Source organism: Glycine soja, chromosome 10, assembly GCF_004193775.1.
Source record: "Glycine soja cultivar W05 chromosome 10, ASM419377v2, whole genome shotgun sequence".
In the NCBI taxonomy this organism is placed as follows: Eukaryota; Viridiplantae; Streptophyta; class Magnoliopsida; order Fabales; family Fabaceae; genus Glycine; species Glycine soja.
The window spans coordinates 44,333,087-44,357,249 of NC_041011.1; the positions used below are offsets into that span (position 1 = coordinate 44,333,087).

General features: G+C 32.0%; 3 protein-coding genes across 4 annotated transcripts; 2 read left to right on the forward strand and 1 right to left on the reverse strand.

Moving 5' to 3' along the window:
* Nucleotides 1–600: 600 nt before the first annotated feature.
* On the reverse strand, nt 601–4,458 carry LOC114369866 (protein SMAX1-LIKE 3-like). The gene is made up of 3 exons (XM_028327135.1): nt 2,527–4,458; nt 2,152–2,380; nt 601–2,046 (listed from the first exon to the last, which is right to left on the reverse strand). Exons 1-3 carry the CDS (start codon nt 3,741–3,743, stop codon nt 895–897), a joined length of 2,598 nt encoding a protein of 865 aa, XP_028182936.1. The 5' UTR covers nt 3,744–4,458; the 3' UTR covers nt 601–894.
* A 5,526-nt stretch (nt 4,459–9,984) lies between these two features.
* LOC114370035 (SHUGOSHIN 2-like) lies at nt 9,985–12,817 on the forward strand. 2 transcript variants are annotated; one of them, XM_028327328.1, is made up of 12 exons: nt 9,988–10,155; nt 10,434–10,594; nt 10,692–10,729; nt 10,829–10,937; nt 11,040–11,063; nt 11,180–11,248; nt 11,335–11,382; nt 11,514–11,604; nt 11,694–11,751; nt 11,864–12,033; nt 12,118–12,175; nt 12,282–12,817. In XM_028327328.1, the coding sequence occupies exons 1-12, from the start codon at nt 10,095–10,097 to the stop codon at nt 12,622–12,624; spliced, it is 1,230 nt and encodes a 409-aa protein (XP_028183129.1). In that variant the 5' UTR covers nt 9,988–10,094; the 3' UTR covers nt 12,625–12,817. The 2 variants fall into 2 exon arrangements, with proteins under 2 accessions (XP_028183128.1, XP_028183129.1); XM_028327327.1 differs by having other exon boundaries at nt 9,985–10,155; nt 11,864–12,175.
* Nucleotides 12,818–19,016: 6,199 nt separating this feature from the next.
* On the forward strand, nt 19,017–20,528 carry LOC114370754. Its single transcript, XM_028328149.1, has 2 exons — nt 19,017–19,332; nt 19,440–20,528. Exons 1-2 carry the CDS (start codon nt 19,282–19,284, stop codon nt 20,169–20,171), a joined length of 783 nt encoding a protein of 260 aa, XP_028183950.1. The 5' UTR covers nt 19,017–19,281; the 3' UTR covers nt 20,172–20,528.
* The last annotated feature ends 3,635 nt before the right edge of the window (nt 20,529–24,163 follow it).

Below are 24,163 nucleotides of genomic sequence, written 5' to 3' on the forward strand. Positions count from 1 at the left end.
AAAACAACGTCATTTTGTTCAAATTTCCCACGAAAATAAGATATTTCTATTGACTTGTATATATAACTTTTTTAATATGTCATATAATATATGGAGCATAATAAATAATAAATAATATGGAAATTTTTAATTAACAAATATGATAAGAGAAAAATATATTTATACAATTCTTTATATTAAACTCTGTATAATTAAAAGACATAGGAAGAAGAGAGAGGGAATATGCTATAAGAATTCAGATAACCGATGCGAAACGAAAAAATATTAAGTAATCCACGATTCTTATTCATCTTCATGACACATACTATACGTGTTATTATTTTTTCTCGTAAATTTCAATTTAAAAATTTGTCAAATAAATATTAGTTGGAATCATGAATACATGATAAAATAACGTAATGTGTGAGAGAGAGAGGGAGAAATGAAAAAAAAAACAATATTATAAAAAATGTTGTATAAATTTATTGAATGAATAATGCATGTGATTCTATTTGTTTATTAAAAAATATTTATATCAAAAACATTTATTTTAAAGTTGTTTTTATTTTAAATAAACTCTCAATGACGGGTGAATGTGGGTGAATGTGGAACACGACAAAATTTTATTCGAAACAAGAAATTAAAATATATTTAGTTAAAACAGGAACCAAATTACATGCAAAAGATTGGAGCACATTAATTAACATATACACAGACACGTTCTCTTCCTAAATATACCATCTGCATTCAAGCTTAAGAAACGCAGATCAAAACTATGTCTCTAATATTACTTTTCCATTCATGTTTTTCTTTCCCCCGACCTCACTAAGTGTAGCTGAAAAACAATACAAGAGAAAAAAAAGTAATTAACACTCAAATTTAACACAGAAGATTGTTTCTCCATTATTCCTATCATCACAATTCTTGTATGTTGAAATTAATTTGTTTGTCAACTAACTCTAGGATGCCATTGTCTCCACCTAATGCCACACCTCCACTTTCATCTTCAATGGCTAGGTTCAGATCCAAAGAGAGGCTAGAACTTTCATCATCCACAGTGATCTCTTTCCCTTTGTTTTCAGCACATGGTGATTTTCTCAACTTTGGTGAAGAGAAGCTTTCGCAACTGAAAATGACAATGGCATCCTTGAGAGGAACAGATTCACCACTAGGGAGTGTTATGCTTCCACTTTGAATTGCTTGCTTTACACCCTTTTGAGAGAAGTAATCAACTTGATCCAAGTCTTCCAAGAAGAACACCCTATGAGGGTTCTCATTCACTGCTTCCCCGAATCTTTGAACATAACTGCTTTTCAACTCTTCTCTTGGCCTCTTCCTTTTGGATTTTTCATCAGTGGAATCATGATCATCTTCTGGGGAAGAGAAATTGCTCATGCCAATTGAGACAAAGTTGCTATAAGAGCCAAAAACAACTTTAGCTAGCTCCCTTGAGATGCTCTCTTTGGCTTGGGAATTCACACCAAGAAAGAACATCCAAGTTTCTTGATTTTCTTCTCTGTTCATCAAGTGGTTTAATCCTCTTTTTCTCATTCCTGATCTACAATGAAGGACAGTACTTGCAATCTCTGGAACAATAACATCTTTATGCTGTGGAATCTTTTTCTCCAAAGCATCACACAGAATCTTATGATTCTCAGCATTAGGTTCCTTGAACATTTGAGTGCTTTCCAAACCATCCACTGCTTCACTTGAAGAAGCCGAGTTGGGGCTAGAGTTTGGATTTGACAGAAGATCTGGTTTAGGGACATCTCTATCTGGCATGAACATTATAAAGTTGCTATCATAGCCATCATCATCATCATCACCAGTTTCAGTGTATAACTCACATTCTTTTGGTGACTTTTCTGATTCAGAAATGATTGGCCAATTTAGGTGGCTGTGATGAAAGTTGGACTTTCTTTCATTTGAGGAAACAGAAGTGGGAGATGAAGGGGATGATGAAACAAAGAAAACAGCTGGTTTCTCAATAATGGAAGGGTGTCGTCTGTGTATTGAATTGCATAAGGAATTCCATTTCTTGCACAGATACTCAAGCCTTGAACTTTCCTGTTTAAGAAAGAAGAAAAAATAATCAGAAATGTTACAAATAATTTTTAATATAGATATTTTTTTATATTTTTTTTAGTCAAATGTGACTATTAGTATACAAACCTGATCTTCCATTATGTCACTTCTCTCTTCCTTACAATTTTGAAGCCACGTTGGCAAGCTACTAGCAGTGCAAACTTTCTTACTTATACAGTTAGTTATGCTCTGAGCTTCTTTTTCAAAATTTATCAAGCAATCCCTGCAGCAAGTTAGATGGTTTCTGACTCCTGTTCTATCTTCAAAAGCCACATCCTTGAAAAACACCTTGCTTCTCTCTTGAGCTTGAAAATCACTGAAAAATGTGACCCAACAGAGAAGTTAAGTTACAACAAAGCACACAATAGGACAAGGAAAGAGAGAAATTTGAAAAGCATAAAAAAATTCTAAACCAGACTAATAATTAAGTAAATATAGAAGAATAACTAATTAATTAATTACCTGTGAAAATTTAAACTTAGGCTGAGGCTGCCAACAGGAATTGTGAAGGGGTGAAGCTCCCAAATAGCTTCTAGGGATGGGTGACATATTTTACACTTCATGTATGCCTTAAAAGTTGCAATCCCCATAAGCCACAGTCTACTAGACTCCCCACTACCACATACCAATTTTTTAAGCTCCATGACCATTTGCTCTATAGAACAGTAGTAGTTTCTTTTTTGCTCACAAAAATTAGCCCAGAACTCAAACAACCATTTTAGATCACCCAAGTAAAGAACAACCCCTCTTCCCACATAGCTCTTCACAAGGTTTCTAATCTCCATAAGCTTCTGTTCAACTTCCTCCTTGCTAATGTTTCTGAAGCACATGAGAGGAAGGCTCACAAATTGCACATACCTTAAGTCCCCAGGAACATTCCCTACCTCAAACCTCTCCATCACTTCCCTAGCTACTCCCTCAGCATTGGCCACACCCTCCCCTACAATAACTGTGTTTTTTCTCCTCACCAACTCACTCAGCACACTAGTTACATCATCATTGTTAACATGGTCTAAATTAGGCTTCATGAAGGAGCCACCAGCAACTTGACCAAAAGGTCCAGATGATGGAGACACATTATTACTACCACCAAGAACAACATGATGGGGCTTAGTGATATTTTCTTTGGCATGGCTCCTATCAGAAGAAGCCTTCTGTGAACAAACTTCCATTGAAACAGCTTGTTCAACCCTTGTTTTCACAAGGGTGCTAGAGAAACCAGCTTCTCTCATGACCCTACTAACACTAGGGTCATCAAGGATTGAAATCACGAGCTGCTCCACCTCGATCTTCAAGGCAAGAATATGCTGCTGCTGGTTCTCAATAGAACCACGGCGTTGGTGAGCCTGAGCACGTTTGAAGGCTGCAACCAAGGCATTGGAGAGTGAAGGGGTGGAATATTGAGGAGCCAGAAGAGGGCTTGAAGTGGAAGCTGGTAAACGGTTGAGTGCAACGTTGAAACAAAGCTCAAGAGCCTTGCACTGAAGAGGGTGAGAGTGACACTGAAGACAAGCCTTACGAAGAAGGCCTGTGGAAGTTGCAAGCATGGCACTTGCAACATGAAGAGGTGTCACTTGCGCATGGCCTCTTCTTGTTGCAAGATTCACAGCTTGCTTGACAACAGTTGTAGCTTCAGGTGTAAGAGCCTGAAGCTGTATGCTACAAATACCTCCTCTCATTTTTCTCAACTAGTAACAATAACTCACACTCACACGGTTATATGTATAGAACAAACTACAAAGGTTTAAACTTAAGAGTTAGATAAGAGTTTAATGGAGTTTTGGATCAATATAATGAGGTTAACTCATTTGGTTTGAAAGCAAAAGGGTTATCGATCTATGCTATGGTGGCTTAGCTAGGAGGTAGGATATGGAGATAGATATATCGATCTGTATGGTGGTTTATACTTTGTTTGGTACACTTATAGCAAGGGTCTGCAAGATAGATATTGTGAGGGTTTTGTGCCTTTCTTGTCAGTGAGGGAAATTTTGGCTTTTTATATGAAAGTGGATTGGCTGTGATATGCACAACTTTCTCTTTCTCTCTCTTTGTTTGTTGTACAATGTAAAGCTGAAGTGGGATTATGAAAAGCTAGAGCTCAATATTGTGGGAAGTGTAAAATAAGTGGCAAAGTGAGAACAAGCTTTAAACACTAAGGAATGGAATAAATGACTTTTGTTAAGAATAAGCTGAAACTGAAGGGGAAGAGAGAGAAAAAGAGAGTGAGGACTGTCTGTCTGGTTGAATGGACAGAGGGAACAGTGGTGGTGGGCTTTAGTTAGCTTTTATCTTTTCTCGAGGAGAAGAGGGAATAATGCCTTGAATGATTGATGGAATAATCGCAACCTCCAAATGAAAACAGATTGCATGAAAACCAATGTTGGTTTGGTGCTAAATATGACACTTTGTCTCTCTTCTAACTTCTAATTCGCTCCTCCCCCAAAAAGTTGGCTTTCCTCACCACCGTTTTAATGAGTCTAAATCATGGTTTTCTGTTGCCTGACACATTTTGAGAAATAAGATAACAACATCATACATACAGTATTATACAACAATAATTCATGTACATTTCTGAATTATTATTTGAGGATTTTTAATCAGAGATTCAATTAGAAAAAATATTAAAATTAAGAATTTAATTTGAAAAAATTAGTTTAAGGATAACGGTATAATCATTAAACTCATAATTAAATATTCTTAACAAATTTAAGAATTTCACTATTTTTTATGAAGTTCAAGAACTTACTCTATTAACCTGAAATATATTACATGCAATTGGTTATTAGGAATTTAGAACTTTGAAGGGAAGATAATAAGAAAATGATTTTTTTTTATTTCAAAGTATTTTCATTCGGCCTTTTGAATCAATTATGAAATTAATCTTTAATTGAAACTTAATAAAACTTAAAGTTTATCATCTCTTTTCAAAATATATTTTGTGGGTATCGAACTCAATTATTTCTTCATAAATTCAGCATATATTATCAACTCAATTACACTCATTGTATATAAGACTAAAATGATACTACCTTTGTGTCTTAAATCAAAGCAGCAACAAAAAATTAAGTGCATGAATAGTAATAGTTTTTTCATATATAAAAAAGAAAATAAAGTACTCCAAATTTAACCAATTAATCCATTTTATAGTTATAACATGGTGGTCTTGATGTAATTAAAGGTCGACGGAAAATAATAAACAATTTTTATTCATTTTTATATTAGATTTTACTATCTCAATTTAAATTTATGTTCTTTTTAATTTTTATCTTAACTATTTGAGTTTATGCCTAAATTATCATTTCTATAACATAAATTTATGTTTTCTCTATGTATTTTTTGGTCTAGACTAGACCAAAGAGGACTAAGACCACAGTGGATAATGAACTTTTCCTGTGTAAGTATTTAATGTAATTGCAAAAGGAAAATAAATTTTAAGGTCGTATAATCTAAACAATGAGAAATGTCACCCCATCCCATTGTGATAATATCCGCGTAGATTGCATTAGCTCCAAGGCTCATTTGAGTCATTCCACATCCACAATCCAATATTCATTATATATGCTTGAATTAATTTATTTAAAAAATTAAAAATTTCTTAAAATATTTTTGAAGCAAAGTAATTTTTATTAAAAAAATTAAAACAAAGACGTACTAAATTTATTCAAATAACACAGTAAAGGATTGAAAAAAAAAACTTCATAAAGCCTGTTTTGCACTAATATGAGGACAACCAAAAATTTGTAAGAAAAAAAACGGCTAAAAAAATGGAAAGAGAGAAGCTTAAGCCCAAATACCAAAAAGGCAAAGTTGGAGTGCATTATTATGTAGAAGGATAGACAGAGAGTGGCTTGAGTCCAAAACACTTTCAACTGTGCCAATATAATCAATTATTGGGCTTTGGCTTCCTCTCACATACTTTAGAGGGTGCGTCATTATATATATATATATATATATATATATATATATATATATATATATATATATATATATATATATATATGAGAAAAATTTAAGAAAATTAATTCTGCATGTAGGAGTTGATTTTAGGGGTCATGATAGAGAGGAAATGTTTTCTGCCAGTATGATAGAAATTTTATGTCTTAAATAACGACCCTTAATAATGTTACCCTCTAAACAAATATACAAAACAAATGCTCTTTTAGCTATTTACGTACCTAAAATTAAATATGAAAACACAAATTATTTTATCATAAATACTTCATCATCAAAAACTGATCTGCATACAACAATAAATTCGCGAATTCTAATGCACGCGTAGTTACTAGTGAAGAACAAGCAAAGAGACAGGGACAGGGAGGATCATAAAATTGACATTGAGATATTTTCTTTGTACGAAGAAAACAGTACTATACAAGGGATGAAAACAAACTTGGGAAAAGAAAAAAAAAACAGAACATCCCCTGACACATGAAAATAGCAACAATAAAACCAAAGATATGCACAAATCAACATAACATCATCTAATGAAAGCACATTGCCAATTAAAAAAAAATCAAATATACTTTTATCTCTTAAGATTCTTTGATTGCCTAAGGTGAACCATCTTCTTAACTAATGTAAATTTGAAAAACCATTCTTGGGTTGGAACACACTTTGTTTGTAAGACCAAGTTCTGATTGATTTTTGTGACTATCCTCTTGTATGAGGTAAACAGCAAGTTATATGACACCCTTTGTTGTTTAACTAAACCAGAAATAGCAAAATGTGATTCCCTGTGTGATGAACCCTAAAGTTATGGTTTGAATATTGAATGATTTATATATATTATAACGAGAGCGTGCATTATTGTCTGAGGGCAGTGGTCATGTCATGGAGGCTACATAGCCTAAGGTTTTGATCGATTAATATTCCTTTCAAAAGACATGCATGCATTTATCAAGGAGGAGATGGAATTTAGACTTGTACTTGACTTTGACTTGACTTGACTCAGTCATGAAGAGAATAATGTGGATCCCTCTCTTCGATATAGAATGGACAACACAACACATCCATTTCAAAATCCAAATTATTTTCATTTTGGTACAGTTTGTCCGCGACCTTATAGACTCTTTCTTTCTTAAATAAGACTAAAACAAAACCAGGTTACATGGTTTGATTGAGTTTGAAAAGGAGACAATTGGTACCATGAGACGTTGCAGAGAAAATGATGAAGATATTTTGAGAAATTGAGGGTTAATGATATTGACCCTTGTTTTTGTTTCCATCATCATTGGATATCGACCCTTCAAATACTGCTTTGGATACCAAGTCCGTATAACTTTTTCACACAGAGTGATCAATGGAAATTCAGGAAGATCTCTAATTTCTGCCTCTCTTGTTTTTTTTTTTTCTTAACCTCAAATTTCTGCCCAAAACCTTAATTGCAATGTTGAGTCACTATGTGTTTGATGGCCGTGCTGTATTGGAGAAATTATTGAGTGGTTTTGGGTTATCATGGTTCCGTTAATCTCTATATTTGAATGTGTTATATGTAAGATTGGCTGGACCTTGGATAAGTAATGGGTTTTAAGGGAATCTCTTAATCTCAAACTTTTGTTTTATTTTATGAGTTTAGATTAGTAATAAAAATGATTTTCATGAGAATGAAATCAATCTCATTTCTTAAAATAAAAATAAAACATTAAGATTAAAAAATCATTTAAAAAAATAATTTATGTAATGATTATAATAATATATTATTATGATTATTATCATTATCATTATTATTGTCTTTATTATTATCATTATAAGTGATAATGGTGATCCTGATAATAATATTGATAAACATGATAATAGTGATAATTTTAAGTGAATAATTCTAATAAGTTTTTTTACATGATAATTACTATAATAATAATATTTATTACAATTTCTTATTAATTGATCTTATTCAAAAAGTATTACACGGATGATGTATAGAAATTAAAATCACGTCATCATTTATTTATATGGATATTTTTTAAAATAAAATTTGAATTTATAATATATTAATAAAATTTAGGCGTGTAAAAAAATTAAATAACTTAACTATTTTTATTGGGCTTAATAAATTAGTTTTTTGGTTTTTATAAAAAGGATTGAATGAAGTATTTATTTATAAGTGATGAGAAAAAAAGTAGACAAATTTCTTTTTACAATTGTAGCTTTTTTATGGTATCGATGTCATATATGTCTAAAACCCTAATCAAGCCTAAGTTCATATCTAACAACACAATTCAGGCAGTATCTCTTGCAGATGTAGACAAATTGGGTCTCACCAATTTGAGTAGCTAATGAATAGTGACATACAATACTTAAGATGTTGAACAACCACCAACCAAGCACAAGTTAGAGGATGATTGATAAACACAAATATTTCATGGATCATATATTCACATAGGGGCATAGAATATACAAGGTTTGATAATTCCTGAAAATAATCACACTAACTTATAGAAATTAAAAAAAAAACTTATAGAAATTCAAGACTTATTTCAGTGGAGTAATTATATGTGTCGATGATGGTTAAATGCAGCTAATGCCCGTAACATCTGTGGGGCAAATTCTCCATTTTCCTTCTACATGGATGCTAATGTTACTAGTTCAGTGTTTTTATTGACTATACCCATTACTTTGTTTTATGCTGGTTACGAGGTATGGGCCCAATAATAAGAGTAGATTGGGTTATCTCGTCCAACTTTAGGCCTACCTGGGCCAGTTTTGGTTAGTTCTAACCAGAATACAACAGAACCTCTATAGTCCTAATATGGCCTCATTACTTTGTTTTTGCAAAGGAAGGTTTAAACATATTAAAAACCAATGATTAAAATCTCAGAAAAAATTATTGATTGAATATGAAATCACATTTTAGGAATGATTTATAATTATTTTATATTTTATCCCAAAATTTAATGACGACTTATCACATTTTTCTTTCAAGTTTCAACCTAAAGGATTATTTGACGTAATTTTTGAGAATTTTTGTTGTTCAATTTAGAGTATTTTAATATATCATGTACCTCAATCATACACCAAAGCCAAAAGTTATGGCCGTTTCAATTTGTGGAGAGTTTTCTTCTTCAATTTCGAGTGTCTCAATATATTATGTGTGTGAATCTGACATTCAAGTAAAAAGTTATGACCATTTGAATTTCTCGATAGCTTTCATTGTTAAATTTTGAGCATTCCAAAGAGGATGAAATTATCCATTAGCTAGCCACTATGGAATCATGATTTTAGGATCTACAACCCATAAAAATCAAGCAGGTTTATATGTAGTCTTTAAATTTTTAACCCAACCAGTTCAAATGTTTGAAATTGGATTTCTCTTATTATTCTTGTTTATTATTAAAAAAAAACTAATTCATTTTTTATCATTTAAGTTTATACTAAATTTAAAACATTTATATACATAAACTAGGACTCTAGAAGGTCATGAATTGGCAATAGCTTAATTAAGGAAAATTGATCTTAATTAATTTTTATTCAAAATTATTTCCATAAAAAATTCAACTCAAATATTATATGAATGATTTAATTTTAATTTCAATATATTAACTACTTGTATATTCTCACTTGGTTTTAGTAACTTTTAAGTGATAAAAAACTTAAAACATTTATATATAAACATAAGATAGTAAGTTTTTAATATGTTTTGCTAACACGCAATAAAATATGTACATATTAAAAGTTGAAACATTTTAATTTTCATTTAAGAGAAATAATTTGAAAGATAAAATATAATGAAAAGCAAAAGGCATATAAAAAATTAAAAATATAGTAATATATAAAAAATTAAAGTTACGGAATACATAATTCTAGATTGAAACTTTATAATGTAGAGATAATAATAAATCCAGATATAAATATAAATAAACGCAGAAAATAAAAAAGAAAAGGAGGTTGGGAGTCAAAAAGATTCAAAATAGAGGTTCGGAGTTAGGGTCGGAAAGCCGTTTGTTTGTAATTTCTTGAGTCGTGACTCGTGACGATTCCGATAATCCCTCTCAATTCACAAACACGCCCAGAGAGAGAGAGAGAGAGTTGTGGAAATGGAAGAAGGTGTTGGCGCCATCTTTCTCGACTCCAATTCAGAGACTGTCGGACTTGGAGGTACTACTCATTCTTCTCCCCTTTCAATTCTCTCTCTTAGGGTTTTCTAATTCCTTTATTAGGGTTTAGGGTTTTCTCTCACTCCAATTCAAACCCTTTTCGGATACTCATTTCACTGATTGTTTCGGGGGGAAAAAAGAGTTCATATTTTAAGATATAGTTTCTGATTACATAGCTCTTATGTTTATCCATCTACTAGATTTGTCCTAGCGAAAAACTATGCACGCAAATCTGGGTTCTTTTTTTTCAGATCTGGAATGTTACTTCATGTATTGCAGGTACAAAAGCAAAGAAAGTGAAAGTGCTGAAGGGAGATTCCGTTCCTGTTGGAACGGAAGTGAGAGCGAACGTGGGAGCTTCCCAGAACAAAATTCTTGCTGACATAAGCAACTTTCCCCAACAACCAAAGCAACACATCTCTGTTGACCACCTTCTCAAGGTATATAGATTATCTATGCATGTATACTTCTCGTGATTCGTTCTCATTGGTTTCACTTTCAGACTTCGCTGATGTATACTTTGAATTTGTTTTCCAGGAAAAGGAAATTTTGATCAAGCATCTTGCTACTAGAGAGTAATTCATACTTTCTCTCTGAATTTGCTCTAGTTTTCTGTGTAATTTTGGTGGTGATTGTTTTCATTTACTGGGGTTTTTCTCAACTTGTGTGGACAGTGCCGTTATAGAATCGTGTAAAGCTGAGCTACACAAGTGTCAAACCAACTTTCAGAAACTAAGGAAGCAAAATGCAGAACTTGCCCTCACAAATAGTCAAATGCTGGTGGTACTGACCAAATTTTTTTTAACGATAATGTTTGTCGCTGTTGTTGAAACTCTAATCTATGATTGCTTATGTGTGTTGTTTTCATCTGTCTATTCAATGCAGGAGCTTAATTCTAGTAGACAGAAGGTGAGTCTTGAAATGAAGATTGTTGGTGCTTGTGTCACTGTCACCTATTGCTTTCATTTTCTTTGTTTTTTTTTTTTAATGATGGATTGAGTGATGTTGAATTTGTTGCCATTCAGCAAAGGGAACTTCAGCTTGAACTAGGAAGCAAAAATGGTGTACTCAATGCTATGAGATTAGAATTGACGGTCAGTTTAACTCATCTCAAAGCTGTTAAATTGCAAGTGAGAAAAGCTTAATTTTGTTTTGACTGTTACAATTTTCTTTCCTCTAGCTAAAAAAGCAAACAGTTAAATCGAAGCATGAAACTGATGCAAATGAGGTACTGTTTGAGTTTTCCTTTACTTGTTTCTTCTGCTAGTTGGTATTCACTCCTTTCTTAATGACACTGCAACAATTCACTCCTTTCTTAATGGCACTGCAACAATTCACTTTTTTCTCAACTAATGCTAGGTGAGAGCATGTCAGAGTAAGCAGTCAGATCAGTCATTGCAAGAAGATAACAAGGGGAATGCAAAAAGGAAGAGAGTGTCCAAATCTCAATGTAGTGTAGTGGACCTAATTCATATGTGTGTATGTGTGTGTGTAATTTCAATGTAAATAACCTTTAAAATGGATCTTTCTCTCATGCAGCTTCTGCACCTGCTGTCATTAAACAAGTCAAATCCACCAAAAAGGTCGAGAATCAGAGGTATGAGTTTGGGTTTGCTTGCTATATTGTATTAATTTCTGAACTCCAAAATTTGACTCTCCACTACTTAGGAACAACGCAGCTCATATGTCTACCGTGAATATGCATACAGGTATAGTTTGCGAAGGCAATCTGCAGGATTGAAAGCTGAAAAACCTGAACCAACAAAAGATTTCTTGGAGGTAGTTGATATTTCACATCTACAAGAAAATTCGGCCAATGAAAATGGACCAGCATCATTGGGGTCCAAGGTCCATGAGGAAGCCAGAGAAGCTACTGAATGTAACTGTACACAACTTGTTTCATTTTGTTACTTTATCTTTCAGTTTTGCTATATCAAGCCTTGTATATATTGTTTGTATGCAGCTTCGAGACCTACTAACCCTGAACAAGTTCATGTTAAAAAGAATGTTGAGAAGAAGAGGTAAACACATATACTTCACTTTCTGATTGGATTTGAATAGCTGAGAATTTGCGAGTAATTTAGAGAATGAAAGACCTGCTTACATATCTCTAAGAATTATCTACAGGCAGAGTATGAGAAGACAAACTAACAGGTTCAGGCCAGAGAATCCAGAACCAGCTGAAGACTGCTTTAAGACAGATGATGCAAAATTTAATGTCTCCCAATTATCTGATAATATGTCAGAAAAAAATTGTCCAACAACATCAACTGTAACTTCTGAACAAGAAAATGATGCCTGTATATTTGAGCCTCAGGAAACTCGTAGATCATCTGTTGGGCGGCCATTGCGTCGGACAGTTGAGAAGATTGTGTCCTACAAGGAAGTTCCAGTTAACCGGAAGATGCGCAGAGATAAATTAGGGATTTTCATATCAGGTTCTCACTCAGTTACCAATAACTCTGTATAGAAGCGTGATGTGGAAACTGCAAAGCATGATATGCCCTACGTCCGGATGCTATAGTGCATGGTGATAGGGTTCTATTGAACTTTTTTTTTTAATAGCTTCTTGTTTAGGGCTTTGCATCATTGAGAACTGATGTACTTTATTATGATCATCTTTAGATGATAAATTGATAATATTTGATCCATTTGTTGATTTCGCTGCTTATCTCCCTCCCCTCCCCCTCTTATACTGTAAATTTAACAAAGGTTGTAGTTTTCAGAAAAAGGAGTAGCTTTCTGCTTTCAAAGTGTGAAACAAAGGAGTTCACAGCTAAAAAAAACAAAAGGAAAAAGAGAGAATCATTAGTTTTTGAAAATATAATTTTACCTGAACTCTATTTTGTCGAGAATCAAGTTTATAAGAAACTATTTATATTTAAATAAATTTACCGAAAAAGTGATTTTGATCAAATAATATTTAGATTCTTGGATAAAAAAAAAATACTTTTGGATGTGCAATTACTACTGTAGACATCAAAGTATTGTTAAAAGTAAATATATAATATAGTTATGAAAATGTTTTAGTCACTACATATCTTGATTTTTCTTAGTTGAAAAGAAAATATTATTTTATAATGAGATAACAGTACCTTAGTTTTAGAAAATATTGTTATATAATTAGATAACAGAACCTTAATTTTATTTTTAGATTAATTTTAGAAAATATTATTTTATAATTAGATAACAGAACCTTAGTTTTATTTTTAAAAATTATCAAATAGATTAGCATAAATTATGAATAATGGAGCGTGAAACGTAATTTTGGATGTTCCTTGCCCCTCCGAAAACACGTTGACGGTCGTGGACTACCTGCAAGGCTGCAATGGGAGAGACAAGGAAAGTTTAATCTGTATCCTTTATTTTATTTTCCAAAACTTACAAAAATCAATGAATTTAAGGCTGATGATTGGATGAAATTTGACTGAACTATAGAGTTCGAGACAGTTTAGGGTACGTTTGTGTCATCTAAATTCAATTTCTCTCACCTTGTTCTATGTTTTAATATAAAATTTATTGTTGAAATTAATTTAAATACTCGTTTATATTTAACAGTTTAAAATTAACTCTAATAAAATTAATTTTACTTAGATTTAAAACAAGTCCCTAAATTGCTTCCATTATTTACCTAAGTTCACCCCGAACTTTTTTTTATATTAAAATACCTTTGACGGAAATACATTTTTGTTATTTGTAATACATAATGAAAGCAAGTTTTCGTTGTGTATTTTGATACAGTGCACACATAACATCAAAGAATGCATAATACACCTGTTTAGATAGAATTTAGTTTACAAATATCTACTAATATCACCTATAAAGTGTTGTAAAAAAATAGAAGTCTAGTAACAATGGACATAGAAAGTACGATGAAATTAATAAAGTCTTGCGAAAAACTACAATGAAAATAATATCATCAAAGTGAGTCTTTAGTAATATTTACTACATATCCATGTTCTTTAGTTACAAATAAAGAGTTAAAACATTGTATTTTTTAAGTATGCAACCTCCCATGAACCAACATCATCATTGTGGTATCTATAACATGAGGTAAAGAAGCCTTATCCTTTAAATAAACCAATAAGAAAAAAATAATAATAAAGTTGCTCAACCACAATGAAAACCAATAGCAATATAATATGGTGATGTGAAGGAGATGATGGTTGACCCCAAAAGGAAAAAATGTACAGCTTTTGTACTTTGGATAATTAGACCAACACAATGTTATACTGGGTAACAATAATGTAACCCATGTCCTGAATGATAATCCACTTATTAAAATGTACTTGTGTGTTATTGTAAATAAACAAAAAAGTTTTCAATTCAATCCCATATTGCTTTGTGGCAAAGAATTGAGCATATTCAATGTGTCATTGCTAAAGTTTCCTAAACAAATCATCATGGATTAGAGCCCAAACACTCTTGATCACTTTTACCTAGCAATGTTGCATTAAAGCGATAACTATAATGCGTGTCTACTTTGACATCAACAATACAAACAATACAGTCACACAACTCGTGAGGAAATTCTTCTACCAATGACACACCTCTTTTGTACGTGTTTAGATTTATGGATTATTTTGTGAGTGCTATCTACAATTGCTTGCATGGTATCAACTCGCTCTCAAAACAAAGAAACATGTTTAGTGGATTTCTTTGACTTTTGTGCTCCTTATATCTAGAGGAGGACACATTGAATTAATGTTTGGAAATGTTAGTTTATGGACTTTAGTCGTGAATGTAATTTTTATAGCCACATCAAGTTTTGCAAATCGCTTTAACAATGTGTCAACGTCCTGCAGAAGCGATAACTCTCCCTAAGAATTATCCATTCCATACGCAATGCACATCAATGTATAGTCTTACAAGTTGCTAAACATTGCATGTTGGCACAAGGCAGTCCATGAGTACTTCTTAGTTTACAGTCACAAGCACAACTTTCACCACCAACAATGTCATCACGTTTGTACTCATGAAATATCAAGTTTTATGCTTCTTGTAGAATGAATAATTAAACATGTGTTCCAATACATTAATATTTCCCCCCCCCCCCCTCAAATAATACCTTTTATTTTAGCGTGTTACAATATTAATGCATTATTCATTACATCCTAACAATTGCTTTTAAGTTTGTCATGCAATCTCGAAGCTAGTAGTTTCTTCAATCTCACATGTGCATTCTTAATCCTATTAAAAAATGCATAGTATTTTTTTAAATGTAGGTTAAAAGATAGAGAACTCTATTTTTTTTCTAAAAAAATTGAGATTTACATGAAAAGTAATTTAAAAACTTAGATTAAATAAATGTAAATCAAAAGAATTAAACATTCAATCAAACTTAATGATTTATATATTTTATGGATTTTTTTAGTCGCAGATTCTCGATATTTGAGATTCAACTTTAACTTTCATTACTTTAAATAGGCCTAGATTTTTTTTTCTGAATTTAAATAGGCCTACATAAACTCAATTAAAAAGACAAAACTCTCATAATATCTATTTTACTCTATACAAATTGAAATTGGAAATATAAACTCATTATTACTTGTATTACCGGTCTTGGTAATTATACTTTTTATGTTGATCAAAGTAAATGAAGTCATGTGATTATCTAGATGGTTTTCACATCACAATCGATTCTGCTGCTGAACATCAGTTGCTTTCTTGCTTTCTCTGAATAGTGCTCAAGCTATTTATTTATATCTTTTCCACCTTATGCGTGCATATTTTCGCATGCATTATGATTATCATCATGAAAACTTTAGAATCAGAGAAATTGCATGAGGGATACTACAATCTGGGGGGGGGGGGGGGGGGGGGGGGAATCTAGGAAATCCTCATACCAAAATTTAAAAGAATGTGAGTGTTATATAGATAAAAAAAAAAAAAAAAAACAAAGGTATTGAGTTTTGTTGATTTCATTTTTTGGGGGGAGATGTTTAGGTTAATGTTTTTCTACTTTTTTTAGAATTTTCTCAATCATTGTCTACGCTGTATAATTTTTTTTTATTAATAGTAATATTAGAATCGTCGAGTTTTATGTAGTAACATTTTTTTTTGTTAGATAAATTGAGTTGGGCTAATTAGCCAAAACGTCCACAATTACATTTTAAAGGTTGTGTGGGCCTTCTATCTATAGCTTCCTCACATGCAAACGGAGACAAAAAGTATCTGATTTGCCCAACATTCTAAAGCTGAAAACCGCGTCACTGCACGAATGAATAACTAATTATCATTAATTTAGTAATATAATTTAATCATTATCAAAAGCGTGTTGATAAAATTTTTGGCTCCTTTTTTTTAGAAGTAAGAACACTATTTCGGTTCAATTTGTAAAATGTTAGATTTATTTTTCTTTTAAATAGTGGAAGAAAATTGTTTTGGTTTAATACGCAAATAATGAATAAAATCGTTAGTTGTATATTTTTATAAGAAATTTATAATGACTACACTTATTGCAATTCTTTTATCTGGAAATTTAAAAATATTATGATAACGACAATTAAAATTTTATAAGTATAGGTCATTTTCAAAATGTATTCGAGTCATATTTCAAACAGCATTGAAGAAGAATATTATACGACATCAATCAGTTTACTTTAAGTCATTCTATGAGATTATAGTACTAAATAATGCAATTGAAAGATTGAAGAATAAAATGTACTCTGTACTAAAAAAATTGTACCAATCCCATTTACACATGAGTAACGGTTATGTGCCATTCATTTCTCATCAATTAACTATTCCTTCATTACCAAAAAAATAAAAAAATTATCTATTCCTTGACGGGAAAAAAAAAACCCATCTAGATTACATCAAATAATTAATAATTATATAAAATAATCTTTAAGAATCTTATCCTATCAGGTACAAAGATAAAGCTAATCTTTGCCAATTATTGCAGTGTTCATGCACGCTGAGCACCACTTTTTTTCCCCTGGTTCAACAATAGTTCATAAGCACTCAAATTACTTCTAGAGACCCATGCAGATTCCTTTTCCGAGACTTTTTTTTTCTTCTATTTTTTCCTAAGCAAATAATATATGATCTCTTCCTTCAATAGAACTGAAGTGTTGATTATATATTGAGAATTTTCTTACAAATGGCAGAAATTGTGGCTTTTGAATTAAAATTGTTAACTGGTTCCCATAAAGTTGCCTTCCATAGTGATTTTAATTTTGTACATAGCAGAAAATGATATTCAATGTATTCGTAGACAAACGTGAAGGGCTTTTTGTTTTTTTTCTTCTTAAAATAAAGTTAATAAAAATTTGTCCGTATATGTAACATTCTTCATCCAACTACTTTGGTGCATGGACATTAGGAAACCAAGTGTGAAGAGGGTATAGAGGACCTACACGGTTGCAATGAGATCAATGGCAGCATTTTCTTACCAAAACAGTGAGTTAGGTGCTGCATATATAAGCCGTTATTCTTTTCCCCCCTTTTGATCTAAAAAGATTGAAACTTTACTGTGAAGAAGAGCTACATAAAGGACCCACCATTATCTCACTTGCCCCCTTTGGATTTTTTGGTGAAATTTTTCTTCTCCGCTCCCTTCTTTGACTGGCAGATATGTAATGTAAGATATCAATGCAATGTACATAAACATGATCTCTCAAATTTTGTGCTCTTATTAATCCTTGTATACAAAATACCTTGATAGTTTGTAATTGCAATTGATGAGCACTTTTCACATGTTACCTTAGGATGGTTAATTTCTTAGATGATCCAAATATCATTTTCAGATAGCGGAAAACCAGATTGTGTAATGATATTCACATAACTTTACTTTCCAATCAGCTGGTGAGTAGAGGTTAACCATCAAATTGGCTAGAGAACATAGGTTAAAATAAAAAAAAGTTGATGAGTCATTTTCATTAGACAAGAGGATACGACATTGCATTATAACCATTTGAGTGAGAATAGGAAAATGATGGAGGGAGTGAGAACTGGGAGGGAAAAAGCAGCAACAATACTTGCTTTATAGTATTTGGTATGGGACGGCGTGATAGTAACTAATAAAGCTATAACAAAATCTTCTTTATAGTCAAAATACAAAACCAAAGCACATACACACAAAAGGAAAAGGAATAAGATCTTATGCCTTTAATCATTCCTCTAACTAGACTTTTTTGTTTTTGTTTTAGTCTGACCAAATAGAACATATAACAAAAAAAAGTAGTGGTTAACATTAATCCAAGATTGATAAGGCACTCCTTGCTGCCAGGTTCCCTGTTATATGTCTAAATGTTTTCTTAATATTCTGATCATTTTCATTGAGCCCATTTGCGGTTCCAAATTGTCCTATTGTCAAATTTATATCAAGATGATAAATTTTTCCCATTCCAAAAAGTACAATATCATTGAGAAATGATTGTAAAATAAGGATTTTCAATTCTATGAATACAACTTAGTTAGTAACACGTTGAATTTGTGAGAAATAACTTGAGTTTAATTCTCACATAATACATTCTTAAAAAATGATGATTAATTTTAAGTGTGATTAAATCCTGAACTAAATAATTACAGTTGATTGTAATTATAAAAAAAAATATTTTCGGCAAGAAAAAGAAAATGTAGGTTAAGCACCCACTAATTTTGTAAACAAGAAAAGGTTAATGGTATTTAAACTTTTCATCAACAATTTTTTATTTACTTAGGTAGTTAAAACTACCTAACTGTTTCCTATGACTCCTAAACTGAATAAACCAAGTGGAACTAGTTACTTTTTAATTGATATACTTAAATTATTTACTTTTAGTTTTACATGTACACACGTGCCATCCGCCGCTACCTAAAAGGCTAAATATGAAGAGAATTTGTAAGTTGAACCACTGAAATAAAATCACATTCCCTCTCCCTACCCCCACCGAATTCTAGTCCTTGTGGACATACTGCCTATTTTTGTTTTGTTACAAAGCCGAATGCACTTACTATTTGCCCTTTGTGCTTTTCAAATTTTGGCTCTTTCTGTCCTTTTTTCAACTCCCATGTCCCATGAAGTAAAGTTAAGGCAAGAATAAAAGGAAAGTAGTAGGCACAACGATAGTACTGCGATATTATTCCTAACTTGAAGATCCAAGACAGATAATATTCTCCCTCCCTCTTCTCATTGCAACAAATGGAATATGAATGTAGCCCTCTTGGCTGGGAATTCTACCACCAGGAAGAGGTGTGGTGACATTAATTGTCTACTTTGCTAAGTTACTTAAATCTCTTTTCTTTTCAGTTGTTTTTTTAAACTTATTTAGTATAATTGTATCATTGTTGAACTAGCAGGGATTAGAGGACTTGAGACATTCTCTTTTGTACACAACCTTGGAGCTAGATGCAACAATTGCATCAGCTAAGGAGGAGATTACAAGAAGAGAATGTGAATTGATCCATGTGAATGACCTCTTAAGCAGGGTCATCAAGGAGAGAGATGAGGCACAAGCAAAATGCCAGAAGCTAATGCTGGAAAAACTAGAACTCCAACAGAAGCAACAGCTAGAACAACACCAATTTGTTCAAACACATCAAAGAGATACCATATCACAAAGTGAAGAAGAGCAGCAAGAAGGCTTCTCTGAAAAGCATTCTGCATCTTCTGACTGTGAAGAAAACAGCAGCATGCCCTCTCCTGGTGGAAGTTCAACCCCACATCAATCAACACCACTGCAGGTGGTAATGGAGTTGGCAGAAAAGAAACCATTGCCTGAAAAAGGGAAACTCTTAAAGGCAGTGGTGGAAGCTGGACCACTGCTTCAGACACTTCTCTTAGCAGGACCACTCCCACAGTGGCAACACCCTCCTCCACAACTCAACTCCATTGAGATCCCCCCAGTGGCCATTTCACCCCAACAAGACTCTTCTTCTACCAAAAGTGCTTCTTTCCCTTTCAATAAGAAGAAGAGGGACCTTCTTGTCCTCTCAAGGAGTAGAAAGGTCATTCAGCACATGCCAACAACACCTACCACTACCATTGCTGCTGCTTCACATCATTCCCTACCACACCCATCATTTTCATAATGTTTCTTCTGCATAGCAAAATCACAGAGAACCAGGTGGCACCACTATGCATCACCTCAACTTTGTACTCTTATCAACAAACTCTGACTTACTTTTCTATGCTAGAAAAAAAAAAAAAAAGACTTGATTTTTAGCGTTTAATGTTTTCTTTCCCCGATCTTATCTTTTTGTTATGTATATATAAGGTCCAATTGGGGGTTAAATTCTCAGAAAAGATTGATGGGAATTAAGTAGCCTCGTTCAAGTTAGTTATGACACAATTTTGTACTTTGGTAGATATTAGAGGGGGTGATATAATGTAGCCTAGCTTCAAACGGCTTAGTTTTAATTAAAAGGCTACTGTTGTGCTCGTATTAATTATTTTTCTTAAGTTGTTGCTTTCTTTGCTTAGTATAATAATGATACTACTTTAGTATGAGCGACCAGCAAGAGCAATCATGTATCTTCCAAGAATTTTTCTTTCCCATGAAGCACACTTCATTCAATGTTAGTGTCTGCCATTAAAAGAGCACCTAATTAGACTCCCCATGATGAAGAATGCATGTTTGCCAGACCCGGCTAAATAACTAAAAAATAAATAAACTGCACACTACTTTTTAAAAAAAAATAATTACAATTCAGTAATGTGACTACTAAACATTCTATAAACCTAGTTACTTAAATTGGGACTTCTGATTTTTTTAAAACTAGTATTTCTTATTCAAGTCTAACAAATTTAAAATCATGAAATCACGTACCCAATTCTTTTTTTGTTTTATTAAACTCAAGTTAAATTATTGTTGCTAAAAAAATAAATACTTTTTGGTTTAGTGTCTTCTTCTAAGTTTTATTTGTTTCTATAAAATGTTTTTGTTAAATCAAGTTGGTCATTTCATCAATTTACTCTACTAACTTGACCAACTTGGTCATATTGACAAACTTTAAGAAATGTTTTGATCGAATGAGTATTTGTCATGTCATCAAAATTACGTTGCTACTTACTAATATCATAAATCCGCCACTAATTTAATGTCGAATGTAGTAAAATTACACATCTGATTTCGCATGGACATGCTAAGAATCATTCATGACCATGTGTTGCGTGTCTCATAACCAGTACTAAACAAAATTAGTCAATCAAAATCACAGAAATTAACAAGAGGTTTTGGAACGATGATTTCAAAGTAGCAAATGCTAATAAGTATTTTATAATACTGATTAAGGAAATAAAAATAAAAATATTTAATGAAAAGGTATTCATTATATTAAAAATATAAAAGAATATTTTATAAGATGTACTAAATATACTGTAAAAAAAATGTGATTAAGACATTTCAGTAGCGGGTCACTTTTAAAATATCATGGTTTGCACATGCAATGAGGACAAGATCTATTTAATCGGCCCCGCTTAATCTGCAGAACATGCAATTAATATGGAATCCCACATAGCTTCATAACCTCATTGCTTTTGCAACCAACTTGTCATGTACGATGGCACATTTTTTTGTGACTAGTAGTATATGCGTGTGGGGTAAGTGCCCTCATGTGTATAATAACTTATGCTACATGTTATATCTAGAACTATAATTTATATAGAAATTTATCTTTATTAGTTAAGTTGTATAATAATAAAATAAATTAAATTTACTTTATATTGGTAAGATATTCATGCATATAATATGGCTATTATTTTTCTATATATAGTAGAATAGCGAGTTTTTTTATTTTATTTAATTTGATATACAATGTTTAGTGATTTTTTTTTTTGTATTGATGGGGCTATTGGTTAGATGACCACAGAAATTTAAATTCAGTTATTGACTATACGTCATATAAATCCATTTTAGATATTAGAAGTTATATTTTTATTTTTAAAATTAAATATGGTAAAGGTCAAAAGTAAAACTGTAAAAGAATTGATGACTTTTTAAGGAGGAAGCTAGTGATAAAAATAAACATACACTATACATTTTCAATATCTTTGTCATTTGAAAAGTCTAATTCTAAGATTCTGAGAATGACATTAAATAATTTTATTCTAGTTCAGTATATAACATTTTTTTGTCAGTTCAATATATAACATAACTAAGGAAAGAGCAACCGTAAAATTATTATATGAATGTACATTGGTTGGCTTAGAAAAACTACATAAAATACCACAATATCATATGTAATCAGATTAAGATTTCAAAAAAAAGAAAAAGAAAGAAAGACCAAGTATAAGGTCTATAAATCAGAAGGGGTGGTACCTAGTTGACCAAGCAAATCTTTGACAGGTAAATTTCGATGAACAGGGTTGACATTGAGATAGAAATCATTAACTTGTAGATTAGAAAAATGGAAGAGATTGAAATCGTGGCAGGCTGGTTTTCCTCTAAATGATAAATACTATTTCATGGTGGTATAAGCACTTGGATTTACATGTGTCGGTAGATGCAAACTATAGACAAAAACCTGTGTGCCCTTAAGTCATAGCCTAAAGTTGTAGCTCCAATAATTCAAGCTTAATCTCCAATAAGATCAAATCACCGCTGTTCCCCGAACAACATTCAATACCAGTTGTATAGCCAAAAATAGGGTCTAGTCCATGCAATTTCCTCCAAGTACGTTTTCCTTTCCTTTTTTCTTTTTTTAACGTGAAAGGGGCAAATTATGACTTTTTTTAGCAACACTTTCTTAACCCCTCCATTTTTTATGACTTCTTTAGGGTATGCATGTTCCAACGAGCCCAATTGAAGGGGCAATACGCTGACTTTGATTTAAGAGTAAATTACATGTTATCTTGTTATAGTTTTATATTTTGTGGACGTACTTTTTTATTACTGAACTCTCTTAAAATTTAGGTTGACAAATGTTACATTTTATTAATTTTTTCCAACATTTCATTGATTGAAAATGTCCAAGGACACTTGCACAAGTAGGGTAGCAACAATGCACACAAAAACATCAAATCCACACAAGCACACTCAAAACAAACACATTTTAAACTAACAAAATAGTAATTCTAAACCTACAAAAAGTAAAACATAAATCTTCCTTTAAAAGAGAACTTACTAGAAATGTGGACTTTTCTTCCCTTTTATCCCTTTTACTATTCCTTTAATAGACGATCCAATGCATCTCTACTGGTATGAAGGTTTTTTTTTTATATAAAATCTCTACTAGTGTGAAGTATGAACACTGTCAAATAGGCTCTCACAAGTCCCCTTGAAAAGAAAATTGTGATTATAACATTTTTTTTTACTTAAAAATGGGCTTAAATCATCCCTCTGCAAAATTTCAAAAGGGTTATATATGTAGATTCTAATATTTTTATACAAAATTTAACAACTAATATTTATCAATAAAAAAATCTAATAATTTTATATAAAAAAATGCTAATTTTCTTTAACCGTTCCTTCTCGATTTTATTTTTTTTACTTTAAAAAGTTAATATTTCTGTACTCAGAAGAAAAAGAAGCATGGTCCAGTGTTTTCACGTTTCAAAAAATGTGCGTGTACGAAAGAGAGAGGACCACAATTTGATCCAATGGACTCACATAGCCCACACACACACATACTAAGGATGTGGCCTACTGTACAATGTGTGTTTCTAAACCTTGCAATGATGAGCCCATGCTAAAGGACGTTGATGATCATGAACACACATTGTTCATGCTGATAAGGAGAAAAGGCTTGATATTATTGGAGAAATTTCCAATTTATGTTATTTCATGGACGCCCCACAAGGAGAAGAGTTTTCTTTTTTTTTTACCATTTGGAAGTAATTTTTTATCAAATGGGAACACTTCTCGAATTAATTCTCAGAAAATAATTACGATATTGTAATCAGAAGTAATCATTTCAATTGTTTTAGAAGATGTGACTTTACAATTAAGACTTACTAGTTATGTTTAAAAAACAACTATTTTTGGTGAATTAATTCAAAAATGTTTGAATGTGATAATTTGAATAAAATTTTACCCTCAAATAATAATAAAAAGCCCAAGGAGAAGCCTAAAAAGGCCACAGAA

Coding starts and splice junctions, on each gene's coding strand:
- LOC114370035 (XM_028327327.1), top strand. CDS start 10,095: ATGGAAGAAGGTGTTGGCGCCATCTTTCTCGACTCCAATTCAGAGACT. Junction 10,156..10,433: donor AGAGACTGTCGGACTTGGAG/GTACTACTCATT, acceptor CATGTATTGCAG/GTACAAAAGCAAAGAAAGTG. Junction 11,605..11,693: donor GAGAGTGTCCAAATCTCAAT/GTAGTGTAGTGG, acceptor TCTCTCATGCAG/CTTCTGCACCTGCTGTCATT.
- LOC114370754 (XM_028328149.1), top strand. CDS start 19,282: ATGGAATATGAATGTAGCCCTCTTGGCTGGGAATTCTACCACCAGGAA. Junction 19,333..19,439: donor AATTCTACCACCAGGAAGAG/GTGTGGTGACAT, acceptor TTGAACTAGCAG/GGATTAGAGGACTTGAGACA.
- LOC114369866 (XM_028327135.1), bottom strand. CDS start 3,743: ATGAGAGGAGGTATTTGTAGCATACAGCTTCAGGCTCTTACACCTGAA. Junction 2,381..2,526: donor CTAAGTTTAAATTTTCACAG/GTAATTAATTAA, acceptor CACATTTTTCAG/TGATTTTCAAGCTCAAGAGA. Junction 2,047..2,151: donor GTGACATAATGGAAGATCAG/GTTTGTATACTA, acceptor TTTCTTAAACAG/GAAAGTTCAAGGCTTGAGTA.